Below are 22,297 nucleotides of genomic sequence, written 5' to 3' on the forward strand. Positions count from 1 at the left end.
TCTTTCTCATATTTCAGTATAAAGCAGCAGAATGGAGATGACTCACTGTCTCTGGGTTCAGGGTCCAGTCCTCTGAACCTTCCTTCTGGCCGGGCGTCCACCACCTGGAACCTTTTTGTGTCCAGGTTATCCAGAATGTCCTCATAGTTTTTGATCCAGGAACGGTTCAGAGAAGCCTTAAAGTCCGTCGCCGTTGGTTTGAAATTCTGGTTAGTCACTGGTCTGCCTTCCAGCTCCCAGTTCCTGAGCCCTCCGTTGAGCACCGAGACGGTGCTGTGTCCAAACACACGGAACATCCACCACACACGGGGCGCGGAAAACGCACCCAGTTGGTTTGTGTCATACAGCACGACGTGCGTGTCGCTCTCTATTCCCAAATTCCCCACATAGTCTGCAAAAACCTTTTCAGATGGCAGCATGTGGTCCAGAGGAGATGTTTTGTCACAGCACTGGTCTATGTCAAAAAATGTTGCTCCAGGAATGTGTTTCTTCTTGAACTCACTCTTGGCGTTGCGCCTCAGTTTGGGCAAATACCAAGAAGTATCTAAGATGCGCATTTTGCTTTGTGTCTTCATGGCATCTGCGAGCCATTTAGATGTGAGCAAAGCCTTGGATTGAAACGCCATGCTTATTTGTGGAGATGAAGACGAACTTTACTGCACTTAATGAACCGGTCAGTGCCAAAGGTTGATGGAGGAGGGCACTAAACAGAGACAGTCAACACACCCAGGCAGCAGTGAATGTGAACGCTTATATGTGTTGCAACAATGGACGATTTAGCCGGTTTCTAAATTATGTTTGGAACGACACAAATGTATGTCTATTTTATGTCAGGCCTATTACGTCAAACATCAAATAAACAAACAAAAGCATCTCGTCTGGGTTTTGGTCTCCCAGTTCAATTTTGGTTTAAGTTCAAGTTTAATAAAGCATCTACTACAGTGAAACAATGCAGTGTATTAAATGTGCTTGATACGTATAATACTAATAATACTAAGAGAAAACACAATAAGCCCTTCGAGAAGACGATTGAACTTATTTTACGATCTGTTTTCCATCCGGATACTTTAAACTGATGCACAGGAAGTGCTATCCGGATGTTGATAGTCTCACACGTTGCTGCTGTTGAACGCCAAGACGGGTTTATGCTGACCAACCTTGTGGGCAATTTTAAAGAAAATTCAGTAAAACTAATATGTCAGCGTCATTGATAAGGAGAGGCCTGGAGTTGTTTAACGATGATTTTAAAGGTCGGTCTTGAATTTGGGGTGCTAAAGTGTCATTTGGCTAACGTTTACGTCGAAAGCCGGTGCCTTGTTATTACACGCCCCGGGCTGAACAGTGTTTTGAGTTATTTGTTTGTGATGAGTATAATTATTAATTATAGCGTTGTAGTCATTACTTTACTGGTTGCTTTATTCTTGTTTTTAGATGAGGTTAAAGCCCATAAGAAGCAGCAACAGACACCCAGCTCTGCCAAAGTGATGGAGCTAGTGAGCACCAATCGACAGGGAGTCTCGAAGCAGGTCAAACGGCTGCAGGGTCGCCTGGGTTCCGGCAAGAGCAAAGCTACAGTCAAGGACAAGAGGATTAAGTCCGCAGTGGGTCAGTATCGTCTAAACTGTCTGAATTACATATAGACTACACTTCTATTTTATGACAGAAAACTAACCTCTTGGATAATGTCAGCACAAAATGTCTTTACTTCCTGCCGCGATGCATTTTTTTCCCTAAATATTCTCTTTTTTTTTGTCTTCATTTTAGAGGAGTTCAGAAAGAAGCAGAAGAAGAGCAACATGAGTGCTAACCTACAATACTTTATGGAAACTTGCTGCAAAGCAACAGATTCTGACACTTTAAAGGTATGAAAAATGATCTCACAATGCATGCTTGTTACAACCAATTGGAATATTTTCCATTGTCATATCTTTATGAATGTCACATATATGCATGTCAACAAAAAAACAGTCTGTCACATGGTCAAAAGTGTACAAAGAACAAAGTGTCCTTGTTCTCTGTCACTTAGATCCAGCGGTACAATTCAGGGAGGCAGTCAAGGAATAAACGGGACCGGCCCAAGAAGGCAGCCAAGAAGCAAGAGTCTGTGTTTACAGAGGAAGAGTTCCAGCAATTCCAGAAAGAGTACTTTGGCAGGACCGACGAGGAGAATAATTAAAATGCACCAGGGCTTTTAAGACGGAGACTGCAGCCACTGTGGAAATGCCAACTCATGCTTTGTTTATCATACTGGATTTCTGGCCGGTTTTATGCTCCTATATTTCTGGTCATGTTTATGTGTTACATTTTCACTGCCGCATACAGCAAACATAATGTACATACTGTGTTATTTTTATGATGCAGCTTACGCAGAAGATGTTGATCCCATATATATTACCATTCAATTAAATAATTTAAAGCCCACACCTTCAAGTGAAAATCTTTATTATCATTACATTAATTCATGATTAAACAGATTGTTTCCCTGTGAATAAAGTTTTGGGTAAATAGATTATAGGGATCAACAACACAAGAGCCTTTGCCAGAATGCCATGATTCAGCTTTATGTGTAAAGTGAATAAAAGATCATTAAGAAAAGTAATTTCCAATTACGAAAAGTTGGCTGGTGGGCCGAGTTCCTCAATTTCTGACGTTGACGTTGTGGAATAAAGTAAACGTTCACGCCAAGAACCACAAGGGAGCAGTAGCGTCGTTTTTTACAAGGCAACCATAGGTTTAGCGTCGTCAAACGCGCGTATATATTTTTTTGAAATTATCCAATTTCAAAGTTGTAGGAAAAAAAACAGATGGACCTATTTGTTTTGATTTTACTTTGGTCATGGTCTAACTAGAAATGATCGAGGTGACGCTAATATTGCAAATTCAAACTACTCCACTGTTGAAGAAAGTACTGGTTCAGATTTGATCGTAAAGTTTCCTATATCCCCACTAGGTGTATGTCTTTATCTGAAAGATAACGTAGCAAACTCTCATGTATGTTTACATTTTTCATTTGACCTATATTTTGCGGACACCCGCGTGCTTGAAACTCAACGGAGATCTATTATGTTAGCTGTACAGGCGTTATCCAGCTATCCAATCACAAGAGAGCCTCAAGTTTCGATTTACGAGGTTGGCGTCATTTGTCGACTTTAGTAACTGTACAGCCGTAACTTCAATATTCATTGAAATGAGACAGGGCAGACTCCGTGCCCGGAACCGGAAAACACGCCTCCGCGGAATAATACCAAAAGGCCAGATGGTGGTGCTTCGGCTTATATAAATGAGAACGTGCGCCACCCCGCGTTTTTTCCTCCTGAAACGTTAAATTGGTTCTGTGACTCTCCGAGGAAGCTGTCCGGCGCTAAAATGGCAGTGTGAAGGCGGGCGGCTATTCTTGCAGCGGCAAAACCCCGGCAGTGCAGCGGCTCGTGCACTGGCAATTTCTGGCAAAATGGCGTAAGTATATTTAATAGGATGCCCTATTTAAGAGGACGCTCTTTGTGAATGTTTTTTGTTTTTTTTCGACGGAAGTAGTTCCTCGGTTACAGCTGACAAAGTTCACAAACATGTGAGAGAAGGTTTATTTTTGGGATAGTAAAAATCATTGTTTTAGAATTTATTTGTCGCGTTATGTCCTGGTCTCACTTTGTTTGCGGTGTCGGGTTACTGACAGCTGAAGTAGCAGCATGTCGTCTGTTCAATTTGACGTAGAATGGTACAGTCGCTGCAAGATAAAAATGTTTAAAGCCCCAAAAATTTTGGCCTAATCATACAGACGGGTTTTTGTTTTAAAAAAGTATTTAATTATTCGAGGTTTTGTTATTAAACACTGACAACGTGGCGTGTCCAAAATGGCGCGTAGTATCGTTCCTCCTTGCCCAGATGACACTGTTGTGAAAATGGCGGTTGCCCGCCCACATTTCCACGATGACTCGCCGACATGGGCGTGGTTACTGCAAAGGTGACCAAATTAGGAAGTAAAATCTACCGGTGGAGGTGGGGTCTATTTCCATAAACACTGCCTTGACATACCAGTTGAAACCATGAGCCCCCCCAACACTCTTGACAGAAAGCGTGTTCTCTGTGTGCACGAGTGTACTAACAATCATAGTTATTAAATAGGTTGTACAAGTGTACTTTGAAAAACACAATGTATTGAACTAAATTTGATATAGCAAATTTTCTCTTGCTTATCATTCTTTCAAAACGTACAGGTCACAAAGGACACTTTTTAGAGTCATACACAGAGAATTAACAAAACTTATGGCCTTATGTTCCCAGCTCTTGCGACAATATCACTCTTATCTGTTCTATGTGAATGAGCACTGTGTTCTCTTCCTCTTTGGTCACACTGTAATCTTCAAATTTGTGTTTTTCCTTTTTGCAGGTCTCTCTCAGCAACCACCCTCAGCTTTGCTGCCACTGACAGCAGTACAGAACTCCTCCACTTCCTCACACCTAAAGACACTCGTTTGTTTTTATTCACCCCTTCTTGGCTACCGCTGACCAGCAGAAGACATGATAGTGGCCTTGGAGGACGTGGCGGCCCTGTGCTCAGGTTGGTGGAGTACACGTAGGAGAGAGCCCAGGTTGTGTAGAACTGCATACTTATACTTCAATACTGTCCACAGGGCCCTCATTTCTGATGGCTGACCCCATGGGGCCCCTTCTGGACCAAGATGAAGATGAAGCTCTTTCACCCTTCTCTTCTCTCGAGGGGAGGGCATCAGCCTCGCCCCCCCTCTCTTTGTCTTCCTATGATTCTTCCCTGTCTCCCTTCCAGACCTTGTCACCCTCCCCTTCTTTTTGTGCCTCACCACCTCCCTCACCACCCAACTCCTCGATCTTGGGAACAAAGGCCGTGACCGATTCACTGTTGCATCCCTGGCTGGGTACCAGCAGCTTGCTCGACGCCCAGGTTGGAGCAGACGATGGTAAAGGTGAGGCTGACTATATGTTCTCATATGCTAAATGAAGAGGAATTAGAGGGAAAAGCTTCAAAGTGGTCTGAAATGTTCACTACTGTTAAGAGGTAACACTGGAATGTTAATTACCACTCTGAACCAGTAAATATTTTACGTGGGTGGTGGTTGTGCTAGTAAAATGGCAAAAGTTGCAGTCGTCTAGCCAGCGTGTAGTAAATTTTTTCCAACCTGGCAACTAACAGGTAAATTCTCAAACTAATGGCACTGGACAGAGCACTTAAATATCAGTTGTTCATCTTTTACCTAATGATTCATGATTTACCTAATGAATTAGGGAAGAGTAATATGTGGTGACTTTGGGGAGTGAAGAAAATGTTACTGTTGAAACTGTCCAGAACTGTTTGTGGTTGGGTGTGTAATTTCACACTGACCTGCTTGCTTGTTTCTGTTACCAGTAATCTCACGGGGATTTTTTTTTTATTGAGTTTGTAGCTCTAATATCACTCATGAAATGGTAATTTTTTATTTTATTTTGCATTTTCAATTTCGACTGCTTGGAGAGTGAAACTACTCGTACTTCTTTAAAATCCTGTGTTTTTTGGGGTTTTTTTTAAATGGCTAAAATTTAATAGTTTGAGGGGGGTGGTTGTCGGAGTTCTCAAATATTAATAAGTTAAACTTTTTGTCAGCAGGTGATTCATTCATGGACATGGAGTGGATGTCAGAAAAGATCGATCTAAGTGAATTTGATTTGGATTCCTTCATTGGCTCCTCAGTGGAGTCTCCCAGCTCCCCCGAGGATCTCCTGGCCTCCCTCGACTCATCCATGGAGGTTGACCTTGAGTCATTTGACACAGCTATCCCCACCCTACCTGAAGATCTAGACATGGGCCTGGAAGTGCTCACCACCCACACTCTGTCTCAGGAGATTGAGGCTTCTGAAGCCAAACAGACAGAGGAAACGTCTCACGAGGAGGTTGTTCTGAAATCTGAGCCTCCCTCCCCAGCCCCCTCTCCGTGTCCTCCCTCCCCTGTCTGCACTCTGGAGGTAGAAAGTGAAGTTGATGTGCTGGAAGCAGAGAAAATGGCTACATCTGTAACAGCAACCATCATTCCTGATCCCAGTGGTAACATTCACACCACAAGTCCCATTGTCCTTTCCCTCCCAGCTTCTGGCCACATTGTGGTGGTGCTCACCAACAAAAACGAGCCCCCCCTCGTGTCTCTGCCTGACCAGTCCATTAAATCTTCGCCTCCATCCAGCGACTGCGAGAGTGACTCAGGTATAGAGTCAATCAGCAGCTCGCCCACTCATTTCCCTTCTTCCCCTTCTACCCCTGCCTCCACAGCTGGTTCCTCTAGGACCAAACCTTACTCTAAACCAGAGTCCACTACCTTGTCCTCACCCACTGCCAAAGCCCCCAGGGTCAAATCTGTGTCAGGTGCTCCTAAGGTGGTGGAGAAGAAACTAAAGAAGATGGAGCAGAACAAGACCGCAGCCACTCGTTACAGGCAGAAGAAGAGGGTTGAGCAGGAGCACCTCAGCACGGAGCTCCAGGGGCTGGAGCAGAGGAACCGAGAGCTGGCAGAGAAGGCGGAATCAATCAGTCGAGAAATTCAGTACCTGAAGGACTTGATGGAAGAGGTTCGTAAACATCGGCGGGGAAAGACCAGCTCGGTGGCTCAGTAAACCCTCAGCAGAAACATCGGTAGTTTTGGTAGTGGTTGTCCTAAACCTCTGAGATGGTGTAGTTAGATGGTAAGAGAAGGGCCTCTGCAAGGTGGTGAGATGAAACTGTAAGACGGGGGGCTGGGAGGTGGTTGGGCGAAGCATCTGCACATGCTTGTCTCTCGGTCCCCTGTTTAATCCATAGCACTCCCTGCCTTAAAGGTTTTACCTGTACAAACGTGCAGGGTGCATATTTCTCTGTAGAGTAGTCATGCTAACGTAAATCACCCCTAGATCCTGTTTGTGCAGTCAACCCTGATGGGTCTCTCCTTACAACACACCCCAGCTCTTTTACAACTGTCAGTGAAAATAGATCCCACCAGTTCTTGCTGTCAACCAACCCAGTGTAACCCACTTTTTGACTTTCTAAACAGCTTCACGTCCAGAAAGGGGCCTCGGCCTATTTATGAATTCTCAAAGTTACCGCAATCTGTGTATATAGTTTTTACCTTTGCTTTGCAGACAATGGCTTTTATTTAATGCAGGATTAAATCTGGCTATTTCTTGAGTAGTGTAATAGTGCAGGTGTTTGGCTTGTATAAAATGCCTTTTTTTCTAATAAATCTATCAGCGCTGAACTGGTGTTTGTTTTTTGGGGGGTTAAAACAATAAATCACTTGGATGGCACTCATTATGTTTATTAAACTGCATCATTGGAATTACATATAAATGCACTGATCAAATCTGAGTTCAACTTTAGAAATATTAGCATTAACAAGTGATGACTGAAATCTTTCAGACTGCAGGATTTGCACGGTTGACCACAAGTGTTCACCGGGTGGTGAGTCGCCCTGTTTCAGGTGGAGCTAAAAAAAAAAAAGTCATCTCTAATCTCATTAAACTTGGCAGACAAGCCCAAACCAGTTAAACTCCATTTTCAAAGAGCTGCGGTGCCCTGTCTGCCTCCGGCTGGAGCCAAAACCCGCAGCGCACCATCAGGAACCAGGAAGAACAGAGCGGGAAACACCTGGGCCGTGTTTTATGAGAGGGTCCTTGTGGTTGTGAAACCAGACTACACAGACCTGTCCCACATGTCCTCCAGGTGTGCCGCAGCAGATTAAACACACTGCGCAGCAGCTCGGTACAATAAAGATAAATAGCATATCTGAAAGTGATACTTGGAGGTGTGTGTGTGTGTGCGTGCACTGGGTTTTACCACCAATGTGCGCAGCTGTCCTCAGCACATGCATGCAGAAGGCCTCCCTCTCACACTCCTTCCCGAGAGATTCTGCAGGAGGTCTCGGCCTCGTGGGAATGGAGAGATAAGTGGAACAACCTGGCAGCAACCAGATAGACAGACAATAATAAAAGCTGATTTATTTTGACTTCAGCTGTTAAATTCCAGGCAACAGTCCATGTTTGCTGTGCGTAGGTGTGGAAATTAATTTCAATGGTATTTAAATAAAAGCAAAACCTTTTCTTTCTAAGACAGCTGATCGTTCATCCTGCAGAAGGTTACTGAGGTCGCCACTCTTATGCAAATTTTTGCTTTTCTGTTTACACAAGTTTATATGAACATGGATTAACCCTCCAAACACTTCTCAGATAACAGAAGATAAAGGAACAAGCGTTTGATCTTACTGGTGTTAAAAAAAGAACAAAGGCCGTTTACACACAATCATATTTTAATATGATAGGAAAAGCCAAACCCAGTCAGGCCGTGGGGCTGCTACTGGTCTAAAGTAATAGGACACATACTATTTTGGAGCTATTCCTGGAACAACACTTGGAGGAGAATCTTCTAAGAGCTTCACATGTGATGTTGTAACTTATTAAAAGATCTGACTTGGAAGTGTCAGATCATTACAGTCGGTGGCAGTAAAAGAGAAGAAATTCAGGATTTTGGATTTTGGAAGGACTGGATTCTGCAGAATCACTGAGACTGCAAAGAAGCCTTAAGTGGCCTCAGCTCCATTCGATTTGCTGCTGGCTGGCTCACATGTCTGTCTCTCTCTGTGGTTTCCTGTCACAGAGTAGAATCCACATCCTATCATAGAGTAGCTTTTAATGCTAGTCCTGGAAAGTAAACATGAGCCTCTGAATTCATTTAATCAGGGTGTGAGTGCGGTTGAAGTGCTGTTAACACAGTTCAATTTCAAAATGGGAAAGCAAATAGTGACTCAGCTCAGATTAACAATTGACTGGATGACAGCTGTGACAGCATGTTCCACAAAAATAAACCTTTATTTTACAAAACAGACAATTAGCCAGTGTGTATTTATTGATTTATTTGACCACTTCCATGCATCAATCTTCATCTTTGATCGCTAAAGTTGAACTAATGCAGGGATGTCCAGACCCAGTCCTCAAGTGCCCTGAACAAGCTCAGTCAGACAGAAAACCCAGCGGGATTGCGTCTCTCTAGACTGGGTCAGAACACTTTCACAGAAAATTCTTTGTCTTATCTTCTGATCATAACCAATCGAGCAATAAAGATAACAGCACAAACAGGAAAGAGCTGCCTTCAGGAACAAATGTGCGTCAGCACACTCGAGTGCCAGAAGTTTATGACGGCTTTAGCCTTTTGTCAAGATGAGTGTGTGGCTAAAGCATTAACCAGATCCCAACAAAGAAAAAAGACCAGATTCTTTGACATTTGAAGTGCTCAGCTGCTATTTTCATTCAGTTTCAATAGGAAAACGTTTTCTTTCAGGGTATTTTGGACATCAGGGCAGAATTATGGCTATGTTTTGTCAGTTACCACTTTGCCGCCACACACCCAGAAAACAAAATCATTTCCTCATATTAACTTTAAAGGAACAGAAGCAGCTCAGTTACTTGCCAAGTGACAGCAGCTAGGAGACCCAACTTGGCCCGGCTTTTAATTGAAGCGTGTCGTATCTTATTTTTAGGTGTTTCTAAAACAGGCATGTGAAATTTATACAGATGGACAAACTTGCCACAGAGTAACACATTTCATGTGGTGATTCTGCTGCGGCTGGATGGGTCCCGTAGTAGATCATCAAGCCGGGCTTCAGAGGCTCGGCTCCACTGAGGATCTCCAAGCAGCTGAGCTCATTACTGAGGTCACTGGCTGCAGATTAGCAGGTTGGATTTACAGCAGAAAGTGGGGCGACCAATGCTCACAAAAGACACACAGAAAGAAAAACATAGCCTGTTTGGTCCTGCTAGAATTGATAATATCTTTCTTTGATCAGTTCTGATCTGCTCAAAATAACCTGACGTTGATCACGTTGAATACACGCCTAGTTTTCCCTCGTGAAGTGGCCTGACACCATGTGTTATTCATCCTTAAAATTCATTACACACACACACACACACACACACACTCTCTCTCTCTCTCACTAACACACACACAGTCCATGTGACAGTGTGTTAAAAATAAAACTTTACTGTACTTCTAATTGTCTTTTTAAGGAGTCGGTACCCTTTACAGAGCTTAAACATTTAATTCAGATAGAGGGCTTGGATAAAGACCCATCATAAAAATGGCTCGCTATTACTGTGCGTGCGTGTGTGTGTGTGTGTGTGTGTGGTGTGTGTGTGTGTGTATGGGGGGGGGGAGTGAGTCACCACTTCCCAAAAACCAGAAATGCCGAGCAGTGGGTGGAGCTTGTTCACAACTGTTAAGTTTTATGGTTTTATGGCGACATTGGCGGACGTTTGATCAACTGTGTCACGATCAGACAAAATCTCAAACCCAAATGTATTTCAATGCATTTAACAAGCATTGAATGAGCCTTTAAAATTAAATATACAAAGAAAAGGTTATTTAAGAGAAGCAACTATGGTTAAGCACTATAAAAATGCACAGGTCACCTCATTTGCTCATGTGAAATACAGCAACAGCTTTTGATTTATGAGAGTAGGTGGAGCCCAGAGGACCACATCAAACTAAGAATGTAGTTGGGTTTTTTGTTACTGAAAGTTTTCCTTACTTTACGGTTTGGGGGATTTTTTTTTTAACCCATAACTAGAAATTCTGGAGAATACAACTCTTTTATTATTCAAGAAAGGTTGGGAAAATAAATTTAGAAAAATGAATTCATTTGACACAATTCTGAAAACACTATGATAAGACACAATTCTGTACTACTGGCAGATGGCGTCACATAGCAGTTTAGGTGCGCTCTCTGGTGTTATTATATAAATACTACATGTAGTACCTTTTTAAACAAGCGACAAGCAGAGAAAAGCCTATCAATAACCATATTATTATTAAGAGATTAAGATTATGATGCTTCAAAATATATTAACCATTCAGAATAATACAATTCAACAGTGCGGGCTACGGTACATTAGAAGATTCTCCGAAAAAAACGAAATGAGTGACTTCCCAAAGTGGCCACTAGATGGAAGCAATGCGCTGTAGGGTCGTCAAACTAACTTGAAGCATGAAGAAGAAGCTTAAAACGAAGAAGAATGATTAGTTATAATCAGCAGAACTTGTGGAGGACATCGGTGCACCGATGTTTGCTAGAACTCCTATTAAGTTGATTTTTTAGTTATTCACCAGGTTGTACATTAGTGTATGCAGGTTGTGCGATCCGGGATTAGAAGGTAGGGTTTTTGAGCTTTTTACGTTATCTTTCAGGTTTTCAGCTGGCAGATAAAACATACTGGTTAAACAGTTACGAGTAACTATTTTACTGGTTTATGCTAGATTTAATTTATAAATCTTTTCTCGTTTACGACAATGAAAAAATGTTGTCTTTTGTGCAGGCTTCTTTACTTTATGACCAGTCACTCCTAATTGACATTAGTATTGATTCTTTTTCTGTCACGCGCTTATGATGTAACCAACATGTCAATTTCTTTTTGGGAGGTTTAAAAAAAAAAGGCTTAATAAATATCACGTAAAGTTCGGTTTCTCGGTATTAAACTAACAATTTGGAGATTACTGTCGCACATACTTAATAATTTTAGATGTTTTTCTTTTCATCAATAAGTCTTTTCACGACTACCTGTATTCCTCAAAATAAATCAAAACTTTCTAAAATCATGGCATGTTTAAAACGCCCACAGAATGACTTCGTCTTCTCCACATCATGTCATCTGGGAGTCTGATGGCTTGGTGGCCTACCTTCATCCCCGTCCCTGGACCCCAGGGTCCGTCATCCTGGAGAGCAGCACCTCTGGCAGCCTGGGAGGCAGCATCTTCCACTTGAAGAAGCAGGAGTTTTTATCTTGGCTGTTGGGGGCCAGAGCCGTCGCAGAGCTTCTGTGTGACAGACTAGCAGTTCGTAGGTGTGCCCTGGTCAGCAGACCTCACAAAGACTCACCAGCTCAGGTACCTCCTGACTGCAATTCTTGGGAAGTGTTTTAGTTGTAGAATTCCGTCTTTTGGGAGTAAGATATTTTCCTGTTTCTACTTGATTTCCTTTAACAAAATAAATTATATATTTTTTGGTTGAAACACTTGAAAGGTCTATGAGCTCGAACAAGCTTATATGCTTGTTATAAGATGCGTGTTTGTTTATTATTTCGTAGATTCGTATTCTCCCATTACATGGTTTGGATTCGGAGTGGCGGCCTCACTTGGCAGGAGATGAGGAGCATAATGCCTGTGACCCAGGGTACTGCACCTCCAAGACCGCTCCGAGGTGGAGTGAGTCTCGCCTGAATGAGATCCAGGCCAAGATTCGAGCCAAGCTCCCATTTCCAGATGCTCCACACGACCTGACTTTTCTTGGGGATGATCCAGCCCATCCAGGATTGTTTTCACGCATCGTACGCGGAGAAGAGCAGCAGTGGCGTGTGTGGGAAGATGAGGCTCACGTTGCCTTTCTCACTCCTTTTCCCAACACACCTGGCTTCACAGTACTAGTGCCACGGCAACCTTTGACCTCTGATATATTCAGGTTAGAAAAAGGTGACTATGAGAGGATGGTGCTGGCCTCATGGGAGGTATCAAGGCTACTTGAAGCTGGGTTAGGTTCCTGTGGTACGGGTCTTATTTTTGAAGGTTTTGAGATTGACTACGCGCATGCCAAACTGTTACCCCTCTTCCCACCTTCATCACCAGAGATTGGAGTGGGTGACACTAGAGCGTCTATTCCTCAGTGTCACGCCATTTACCCAGGTTATGTGACATCAGAGGATGGACCCAAAGCCAGCCCGGAGAGTTTGAAAGAGCTACTCATAAAAATTACTCAGACCTGATGCTGTCATTTGTAACTGTGGCAGATTTCATTTAATGTACTTCAGAACACTCTGCAGTGTGAAATTAAGCATTTTTTTAAATGCTCATTGCCTGGAGGATGTTCTAAGAATTCAAACATTCCAAAATAAATTGTGAGGCTACAATTGTCAGATTATTTATTTTACCAGTTGGATCAGTTGATCATGTCATATTGGCTAACACACTAGTTTAGCTTTAAAAATGATCGAGAAGAAATGCTGAATTTCCAATTCTGCTCAAGTTGCCACGTCTTGTGTCTTCTCGGTGAATCTGCACCTACACCCATCCATGAACTCCATCTTGGTGAGGTAGAGGAGTGGCTCAATGCTGCAGCTCAGATCCATGATTGAGAAGACACTGGTGCGGATCTGGCAGTTGAACTCCACAAATGTGTAGTATGACGCAAAGGGCATCAGAGCCACTGGCGGGAGGTAGTTGACCACGATTATGGCCAGGATGGTGAGCACCATCTTGAAAGCCTTCTGCTTTACTGGGTGCCTCGCACCATTTCCTGCCACTGTACGGCGAAGGACCCAGATGATGGAAATGTTGCAGAAAACCATGATTGTAAAGGTGAATAGGATGGCGCCACTAAAAACGCTGTTGACGCTCTTGGATCCAAGGATGCACTTGCTGACAGCGTAAGCCAGGATGAGCCCCCAGACCACAACACAAATGCCAGTACGAATCCGATTGTCTCGGATGCCAGAGAACAGTACCGGGTGGACCACTGCTGTGTAGCGATCCAAGCAGATACACACCTGTGACAGCAGATCAGTAAATACATTAAGTTTTGTTTTGCCCGTGTAGGAAATACCCGGTATTTCTGTATGTTCTATACACTTGAATGGCCCTAAAAATCAGAAATATTCTTGAATCATTTGCGGACGTTTTAGTAGGAACCTGTCAGAGTGTCTAACAGATTCTAATGTAAATAATTAAAGTAAATATTAATCTCACCAAAAACAGCACGGCAAGGTCTTTGAGTCCATAAGCGAACCTTTGAAAGTACCAGATCCGACTGTCATCCAGCAACAGGTGATTGACCAACTCCACTGGTGTCATTAGGCAGAAGTAGGTGTCCAAGACGGCCAGGTTGAAGATGAAGATATCAGAGGTTGATGCGTCACTTTTCTTTGTAGCGATTTGCCAGATGACCAGGAAGTTGCAGGGTGCCCCAACTACCAGGTTAAACATTTTGACGCCATAGTAGAAAATAAAGCCATAAGGCGCCCCTGCGCAAAGTGGATACTGGTACCACAGTGGAAGTCCGTGCAGGCCAGTGGGGGAGGTAGAGTTCATGTAGTGGCTGGTGCTGTGATTCAGGCTAGTGTGGACCATTCTACTAAAGAACTGCTAATGACAGGAGGATAGAAATTATTTATAGTGGCTGCTATTAAAAAATGTGCGGCGTAAGGATGTCCTACCTTCACAAAATTGTCCCCAGTCCTCTTCTTTGCCTGCTAAAGATCTGTGTGCAGCAACTGATCGCCGAGAGCAGTATGGGAACAACAGAAGCCAGAGGACGGGCCAAGTCTGAGGGGTATCACGGCAGACTGTTGCGTTGGATTGGATGTTCTCTTCAAAGGGGTGTGTGTAGCTTTCATTTGCAATTAGCGACTTTCTTGCCATGCTTACTGGAGTCAACCGTGAGGTGAAATGCCTTCAGGGTTCCCTGTGAGACAAATCTGTTACCAGAAGCACTGTCCTCTCTCTCAAACAAGAACTTAAAGTTCCCAACGGTTGCTCTAGAGATCCTTGTTTCCTCTGCCCTATTGATGCTTTTTTAATTAATAATTGTATTTTTGCCAAAGGGTTACGGATTATTTTTGTTTCTATCCGTCCCTGAGTATCATTTTTGAGGATGATGAAGATTTGCTCATGAATGATGCAACGGCATGCCTTGTAAACATGTGATGCAAGATAAACTGAGACATCTAACGCAATCTCTTACTAATAGGCCCAGACTTTAGGGAACCAACGCTTGGCCGAGACACGACAAACATCAGTGTCCAAAAATAAAGAGGTGATTCATAAAAGTATGCATGCAGCACCAAGTTTCCTGACATGCCTGTCCAATTTCATCTGGTCTGACAGTTGGACGACAAGCTCCAGGGAATGACTCTCATTCACAATCACTCCAAATAGAACTTTCAACAATCCTGTGTGCATATATATTTCATATCTTTGTGCATCGATATAAAAGGTTTTGCATTTGCATTCCATCTATGTGGGTATTCAAATGCAGCGAATCTCCATAAAGTGTCCAGGTGATCACTGACCTCTGCCTGATTCCTGCTGAGCTCTCACTTCTAACAGGTACTGTTGGCAACCTTTTATTCACCAAATCCTCATAAACAGGAATATTTTCTTACTTTATGGTCGTTTCTCAATGATTTAGTATAAGAATTTTGAAATTTTCAACATTTGTGCATAAAACATAAAATATTCCCAACCTTCAGGAAATTATTTAAAACTTTAGTGTTACCGTTTATGGACATCTTTGTGCAGAGGAACTAAAGATTTCTCATCGTAGTTGAAAGCTGAGTCGACATCCAGTGATGGATGGTCATAGTTTATATCCCACATGATTTCTAAAGACTTTTATTACCCCTTAGCAGATAGACTCTCTCTTTTATTCCTTTAGTCGTCCAGAAGCCTGAACAAGCTTTCTTAATTAAGTTTACGTTGGCATACTAAAGTCCAATATTGGTTTACGTTTATTTACTAAAAGAGGCATAATATTTGTTTTCTTTTTGTTTCTTTGGAACTACTTCGGAATTATAATGTTGTTTCCCCTCATTTTGAAAATGCAAAATTAAAATGTAAAAACAATTTTCAGCATTACTGTCAAACCAGTTGACAATGCATGAATTTGCATCCCGTCGAACTGGACAACGCATAAAACCAGAACACCTGGTATGATATAATATGCAAAAGATGTCTGTGGTCCACCTGAATTTGACTGATAAAGGGCATTTTTTTGTATTCAAAGTTAATCAATATTAGTTTGGAATTTTTATAACCATTTTATTTGTGTCACTTTTTTCTCAACCGTCGCAAACTGGTTCTCCAGATCATTTTTTATTGGGTTCTTCTGTCATAGCTGGCTTCTCCTTGGCCCTCTTACATTTTTCTGGCATGTTTAAAAATGTTGTTTCTTGACAGATACACATCTACCACTGTTCAGCAGTGATCAGTCACAGGGATGGAATCCATTGCTGGTAGCAGACCCACCAATGACAGCAGCCCGAGTGAGAAGCTTGACGGGCTTGCTTGGTATCTCCTACCCACTGTTATCACAGTGCCAACGCTGGGGATACCAGCCAACTGGCTGGTCATACGCCTCCTGCTGGGCAAAACCGGTGTCTGTTCCACACCTGAGATCTTCACACTCCAAATGGCATGCTTTGACATGCTGTTCTGCTTCCTGCTGATCATAGAATACATCTCTTTTGTGTACACTAAAAGAGTGGAGGGCAGCTTCTTCTTTGCTTGGGGCTTGAATCAAACTGGCGGACCCATGTTGCTCTGCCTTTTGAGTGTGGACAGCTACATTGGTGTCTGCCATCCACTGGTGTTTCATAATTTTAAGGACGCTAGAATACGCCTGTCACTCTGCTTATTGGTGTTTGTCGTAACTAGTGCTAGTTGCTATTTGGTAAAGACTAAACCTAACAAGCGGAACGCTATAACGGGGCTGCTGTTCATTGCCATTCTGGTGATATCAAGCTGCACCTTTAATATTCTCAGGTTTCTCTGCAAATCAGGTCCAAGCAGGAAAGAAGTCCATCCAGTGAAGAGGCGAGCATCCAACATAGTCCTAACTTCTTATGTTCTGCTTAACTTTCACTATATCCCCCCACTCATTGAAAACCTGATTAGACAATATGGTCCCAAATATCTCCAGCCATTCTCAGTCCTGACTGCTGTGTCCTATGGTTTCCTTGCATTGGCCAGTTTCACTCAGCCCCTGAGTTACCTCCTCCGCACCAGACAACTACCTGAAATCAGATGTCTCTGCATTACAGCTACGACAGCAAAAGCCAATGATTTGGAGAAGTCTGAGGATCCTCGTTGATAGATTTAGAAAACTAGGCTAGAAAAACAAGATCGTGATTTGAGAAATTTGTAATAAATACTAAAATCCTTTCCTGTAATTTTAACAGAAATGTAAGGGTTAACTAACCTGACAACTATACATTGTACATTTCCAAAATTGGTAAATACAAAAAAACTCTTATTTGTTTATTCTCTGGAACAAGTAACTGGAACAAGAAAAGGCTTCTTTTTTTATTTTCCAAGTGTGTATTCTGTCCTCTCACCATCCTGTGTTAAAATTTAGAGAAGAAATGTTAACTTTCAACAGAAGCTAAATGAATATATTAACACATCTAATTAAATTAGAATATTATTTAATGTTGATATGTTCTGATAATTTAACAGCTGAAAATGGTGTGAATTAATTACATAGATTAATATACTTGTATATTTGACTTTTGATTATTATGACAAGAAAATTAGTCTCCAGAAATAAGATAAAACACGAGAATGCATTAAAAGCTGTACATTATCTCCCGACATTGAATTTCAAACAAGTGAAAATAGGTTTGCGAAACCTTTAGGAGAACTCACTAATCTCAAGTGAGCTTTGTCATGGAGAGGAGCTGCAGCTCTTCCTCTTCAGGTGTTTTGGGTGTATGTTCTGCATCATTATGGGCTTTTCAAATGCATCTTGGTTAATGATCAAATTGGTAGTGTCTTGTGATATTCTTTAGTCTCGATTTTGCATGGCAGACACCTGCTACTGTGGTTTGCTGAGGCTGGGGGAAGGGGTGGCTCAGGTGTGATCCTGGAGGGTCCACCTGGCCAGTGGGAAAACCCTTATGTGAACATTTGAGCTCTCCATGCTGGGGTTTGAACCAGGAACCTTCTGCCTCTCAGCCCAGTCCCCCAGCAGCCTGAGCCACAGGTACCTGCACTAGTGAAATGCTGCATGTTTGAACCTTTCCACCTTTTAACCTGTTACTCTGTTGAAGAGTCTAAATAAATGTAATCTGGTTGAGATGTTTATATTTGCCTTGTAATGTTAAAGGGATTACCTTTTTAAACCTACTACTTGGAATGTTCCAGCTCTGTGTCCCAGTTTATCTCAGGAAGAAAGGAGTGTTTCGAACCAAATGATTTAGTCCTGTCATGGCACAAGTGGTTTGTGTTCCAAAATAAATTTGACTTTTATTAAAGTTCTTGTATTTAGCATCTTCCAAAACAAATGTGAATGTTCACCGTTTCATTTCGTCACAGGTGTTTGTTTCATGTATTCACATCACACATCACCTCAGTTTTAGTCACTAAATTCTTCCTCTTTCGCCATGACTGAAAAAGAGATTTACTGCCAAGTCCATTAAACATTATGCACAACTCATTATTTCATAAATAAATATTCACAAATGAGAGCATTTACAGTATATGTACAGATGAATTAAAATTCTGGTGAAAGCTCAGGAGACGTCTGTCTGGCCGTGGACACGGAACCGGTAGAGACACGTGTATTCTTTCTGACCCCAGTTGGAGAAAACACGTAATTCCACGATGTCGTACGACTGATCAGTGGGAGTCTGGTGACCGCAGAATAAAATAAGGTCAAAAGAAAAGAATAAAAAGAACTCGGTGAGTCCGATTTGGACATGTTTCAAACTCACAGGCAAGCTGAACGTCTGCGTCGGCTCGCCAAACTTGTCATACAGGAACTTTCCCAGGAAGGTTCCTTCTCCTGCCTGAGTCTTCATTCCCTGCGGAAGCGGATCACAATACGTTAGAGTGGATCATTCTCAGTGCAGCGGCTCTGGGGGCTGTTTTCAGCATGGTGTCTCACTCACATGGACTTCGAAGTCCTTCGGGGCAGATTTGATGTCGCCGGAGGGGGAGTTGTAGCTCGGCAGGTGGTCCACCGTCACATGTGTGATCTTCACTGGGTGAGAGAGCGAGACGGCCAGTGTCCCCTCTGCCCCCACAAAACACCAACAGGTACCTGCCAGAATGGGGGAACCCTGGGAGGTGAAAAAGGGAGACTCGTCAGAGGAAAAAGGAACGTCGGAGGCATCGTAAATGACAGTAGCAGCACCTGGATAGCAGTGCGTGGACTTGTGAAGAGGGACCAGAGAGGGATTCCAAACAGGGTCAGACACCCTGAGGTGGAGGTGTACGTCTGTGAGCACCTGCTGCTGATCACACTGGCACCTTCTCACACACACACACACACACACACCACACACACACACACACACACACACACACACACACACACACACACACACACACAGAGAAAATAAACACGGTTCTTCTGGGTGCTTTTTATAAGGCATCATGTGACTAACCTTGACTTTCCAGAGCAAAGTCAGCCATTTTGTCAGCGATGGGACGTCGGCACTCTGAGCAGCCTCCTCCGTTTAGCACGGCGAGCTCCTGATGGACATTTACACAGTTCTAACCACAATGGTGTGAAAACTACTAATGCAACCTAATGTAAAAAACCCACCTCCACAAGTTTCCTGAACAAACCCTCGATGTCCCGTTGAAGCTCTGGGGTGAGACTGTTGCCATCGGGCCTCTGCTCAAGGTGTTTCCACTCTTTAGTCAGCTAAAAGGGGCAGAAACAACAGTTTAAACAGGGGTTTTCAAAGGGGAAAATACAACATATATCAATGGCTCTTTCAGCCAGACAGCTGTGTAGGTCTCTCCCAGAGCTCATACCTTTAGATTCTGGTCCTCTACTGATCTGATCCTGTGGCTCAGGCTGGTTGCAACAGTGCGAACACCCAAAATCTGCATTGCTAAATCAGCAATCTTGCGCTCCAGATGTAACCGAGTGGCTTTTTCTATGCCTGCAATTCTTTCTTGCAACTCTTGATACTCTTTTTCCTTCAGATCAGGAACACAGATTGGACATTTTTTAAGGAAATACTTAACAAATCCACTCTAAATCCTTTATTTCTCATTCAACTGAAAATGACAGGAGTGAAATGACTGAACAATCAAAGTGGAGTTCAAGCTCACATATATGGGTCTAAGATTCATGTTGCTGTTCTGTAGTGACGGGTCAAAGTGAACCGGCAGCTTCTTTGTCAGCGACAAGTCGATCATCAGAAGGTTGTTGGGCGTGATTGAGGTCAACAAAAGGAGCAAGAAGCCAACACCTGTGGGAAACTGTGTGTAACATATGAATGGAAACTAACATAATGAAGGATAGACACTTACAAAAAAGCACGAGGAAGAGGAGGAGAAGAGCGCAGGCCTTTGTGTGACGACTGGTTGTGATGTTTGCTGCTGGGAGAACAAAATAAAAAAAATACAATATGCACAATATTTTATAAACTCAAATATTACACAGCCAATAAGAACACGATACTAAACATGTGAAGACTGAATACTAACGTTTGAGATCAAAGAAGAATTCAGTGATTCTGCTCCTGCGTCCGGGTTCAGTGGTTGAGCTGGACTCTGGTACCGGACCTGAGGAATGAGGCGAGACGGTGAGAACTCGCATTACACGATCCTGACATTACTCTGAAGATCAGACTGGCCTTTAGCGGTGAACGGCGAAGGACTCTTCTGTCTGGAGGCTCGGACCCGAGACTTCCTGGAACTCCTACAGGAAACAGAATCAGACAAATATTTTTACTCGCATGACAGTTTGCAAAGCAGACATCAGTGTGCACGCACCCGCTCAAATACACGTACCTGACGGGCGTCTCGTAGTAAGAAATGGCCGCAGCAGGGGTGGAATTAAGGCCGTTACTCATGGCGTAGTAGTTGCCAGCTTGTAGACGAGAACTTCTTCTGAGCATGGCTGAAAAAACAGAAAATACATGCCTTACTGATCATTAATCAGGCCTTTCAGCACATGATGACACACGTGATGACACATTCAGTCGGAAAACCTGGCAAGAGTAGAAAATGGTTGAGTTGTGGTCATAGTGCTCTTAGTGTCAGGTTAAAGTAACACTGTTGAGACAGTAGTATTTTACTGCAGTATTCACAATACTAGCAGGAAATCTGCAACAGATGCTCACTTGGTTAATCTGTAATCCAACTAATCTACAAGACGCAAGAGCCTGAAGAGCAAATGCACACAGAATACTGACATAAAGTGGAGAGCAGTGCTGCACACATCCATATATGCAGCTCATGCTAATGTTTCTCTGAGCCATGAACAGCTGACGTCAGGAGGAAGCCTGATATTTAGTATAAATATCCTGAGATCCTGACTGGACCGCACTGTGGTCACGTGATCTTTAAATAAAGTGTCAGAAAAGTTACAATCGTGATGTAAAACGGAGGATTAGCATTTTCATAATCACCAGAACAGCCACTCGAGAGGGTAAAAACTTGGTGTGACCGCCGTGCGTAACCATTTCCTCAACTTCACAGCATCAAAATAAATAAATAAATGATCGATGCGTTTAGACTGTGAAGAGCACAAACGTTCCTCCGCATTGACAACAAAGGGGATCTAACCTGGACCAGGAACACAGCAGCAGGAACTTACTGCAGACACCAACAAGACTGACACACAGGAAGCTTCAGCTGCAACAGAAACATACAGGAAGTCAAGGGTGTACACACACACACACACACACACACACAGCATAAGGGTGATAAGGGGGAAAAAAATTCACAGTTCACCAAGATAAGAAACAGGACATCCACACAACAAATATATAAAGTAATGACAGCTCAAATATTACAAGACAGCAGCATGTAGAAAAAGGGAAACAGAATATAATCGCTTTATTGTCATTGCCTGCCTAGCAACATGTATGTTTTTATTCTAACGCCAGGCTTTTTATGTACATTAGTTGGTAGTTTGCATATCAGCCTCAGATGCACGTGTTCTAAGAGAGATTGCATAACACACATCAGAATTATAACTTTTACAGTTCCAGGAGCCGGTAAATCAGAAGGGTGGACAACAAACGTGGACGGATGGAGGATGGACAAAAGGACAGACAATGCAGAGCGTTTCCAGAATGTTATTTTGAACACAAACGACATGACAAACAATGTTGGGTTTAGAACCCATGAAAGCAGATTCACCAGTGAGAGGAGACAAAAGAAATTAAACAAAAGCTGAAGTAAATATGGTGAGAATAATGCAAATGTCCATCTAAACTGCCCAGTAGAACCCACTTTACCCATGTTGTCAACTTCCGCCTAATTTGGCGGCGCAACATTTCAATGCACCCCAAACTTCTGCGTGAACTTGTGTCACACAGGAATCAAACGCCGACCGTATAGTTCCTGAAAAAGCTTAATTAATAATCAAGCATCTGTACTCACCATTACTGAGCTCCAAAGCCTTACACATCTCATTGAAATTATTGAAAAGACCCAGCCACACACCCGATGAAAGATTCTGCTTAAAATAAACTAGATATAATGAATGTGGGCCCCTGGTTCCGAGGGAGGGTCCGCGGGGACAAATGACAGCAGGAAACAGAA

At 42.8% G+C, this 22,297-nt stretch overlaps 6 protein-coding genes across 12 annotated transcripts in view; 3 read left to right on the plus strand and 3 right to left on the minus strand.

Annotated features, from left to right (window-relative positions):
- LOC130526773 (thiosulfate sulfurtransferase-like) overlaps window positions 1-868 on the minus strand; it is a 992-nt gene extending 124 nt beyond the window's left edge. Inside the window, exon 1 of the mRNA XM_057034680.1 lies at window positions 43-868. Within this exon, the coding sequence (XP_056890660.1) occupies window positions 43-626 (584 nt within the window). The 5' untranslated portion in view covers window positions 627-868. The remainder of the gene's footprint in view (window positions 1-42) is intronic.
- A 198-nt stretch (window positions 869-1,066) lies between these two features.
- rps19bp1 (ribosomal protein S19 binding protein 1) lies at window positions 1,067-2,421 on the plus strand. Its single transcript, XM_057034914.1, has 4 exons — window positions 1,067-1,250; window positions 1,432-1,605; window positions 1,765-1,862; window positions 2,027-2,421. Exons 1-4 carry the CDS (start codon window positions 1,196-1,198, stop codon window positions 2,174-2,176), a joined length of 477 nt encoding a protein of 158 aa, XP_056890894.1. The 5' UTR covers window positions 1,067-1,195; the 3' UTR covers window positions 2,177-2,421.
- Window positions 2,422-3,172: 751 nt separating this feature from the next.
- atf4a (activating transcription factor 4a) lies at window positions 3,173-7,232 on the plus strand. Of its 2 annotated transcripts, none has more exons than XM_057034853.1 (4): window positions 3,173-3,456; window positions 4,388-4,558; window positions 4,632-4,940; window positions 5,615-7,232. In XM_057034853.1, the coding sequence occupies exons 2-4, from the start codon at window positions 4,519-4,521 to the stop codon at window positions 6,613-6,615; spliced, it is 1,350 nt and encodes a 449-aa protein (XP_056890833.1). In that variant the 5' UTR covers window positions 3,173-3,456; window positions 4,388-4,518; the 3' UTR covers window positions 6,616-7,232. The 2 variants fall into 2 exon arrangements, with proteins under 2 accessions (XP_056890833.1, XP_056890835.1); XM_057034855.1 differs by having other exon boundaries at window positions 5,618-7,232.
- A 3,781-nt stretch (window positions 7,233-11,013) lies between these two features.
- LOC130526886 (uncharacterized) lies at window positions 11,014-12,921 on the plus strand. The gene is made up of 3 exons (XM_057034885.1): window positions 11,014-11,175; window positions 11,641-11,905; window positions 12,106-12,921. The coding sequence occupies exons 1-3, from the start codon at window positions 11,147-11,149 to the stop codon at window positions 12,775-12,777; spliced, it is 966 nt and encodes a 321-aa protein (XP_056890865.1). The 5' UTR covers window positions 11,014-11,146; the 3' UTR covers window positions 12,778-12,921.
- A 111-nt stretch (window positions 12,922-13,032) lies between these two features.
- On the minus strand, window positions 13,033-14,201 carry LOC130526774 (G-protein coupled receptor 35-like). Its single transcript, XM_057034681.1, has 2 exons — window positions 13,757-14,201; window positions 13,033-13,557 (listed from the first exon to the last, which is right to left on the minus strand). Exons 1-2 carry the CDS (start codon window positions 14,135-14,137, stop codon window positions 13,033-13,035), a joined length of 906 nt encoding a protein of 301 aa, XP_056890661.1. The 5' UTR covers window positions 14,138-14,201.
- A 45-nt stretch (window positions 14,202-14,246) lies between these two features.
- Window positions 14,247-22,297, minus strand: LOC130526858 (SUN domain-containing protein 2-like). Of its 6 annotated transcripts, none has more exons than XM_057034842.1 (14): window positions 22,136-22,295; window positions 21,314-21,382; window positions 20,537-20,645; window positions 20,380-20,444; window positions 20,231-20,308; window positions 20,054-20,122; window positions 19,853-19,992; window positions 19,550-19,717; window positions 19,335-19,436; window positions 19,174-19,261; window positions 18,921-19,036; window positions 18,676-18,846; window positions 18,499-18,588; window positions 14,247-14,471 (listed from the first exon to the last, which is right to left on the minus strand). In XM_057034842.1, exons 1-14 carry the CDS (start codon window positions 22,161-22,163, stop codon window positions 14,400-14,402), a joined length of 1,365 nt encoding a protein of 454 aa, XP_056890822.1. In that variant the 5' UTR covers window positions 22,164-22,295; the 3' UTR covers window positions 14,247-14,399. The 6 variants fall into 6 exon arrangements, with proteins under 6 accessions (XP_056890822.1, XP_056890821.1, XP_056890819.1 ...); XM_057034841.1 differs by lacking the exon at window positions 14,247-14,471 and adding an exon at window positions 18,006-18,414 and having other exon boundaries at window positions 20,054-20,119; window positions 22,136-22,294; XM_057034839.1 differs by lacking the exon at window positions 14,247-14,471 and adding an exon at window positions 18,006-18,414 and having other exon boundaries at window positions 22,136-22,294.

This window comes from Takifugu flavidus, chromosome 6, assembly GCF_003711565.1.
Source record: "Takifugu flavidus isolate HTHZ2018 chromosome 6, ASM371156v2, whole genome shotgun sequence".
In the NCBI taxonomy this organism is placed as follows: domain Eukaryota; kingdom Metazoa; phylum Chordata; class Actinopteri; order Tetraodontiformes; family Tetraodontidae; genus Takifugu; species Takifugu flavidus.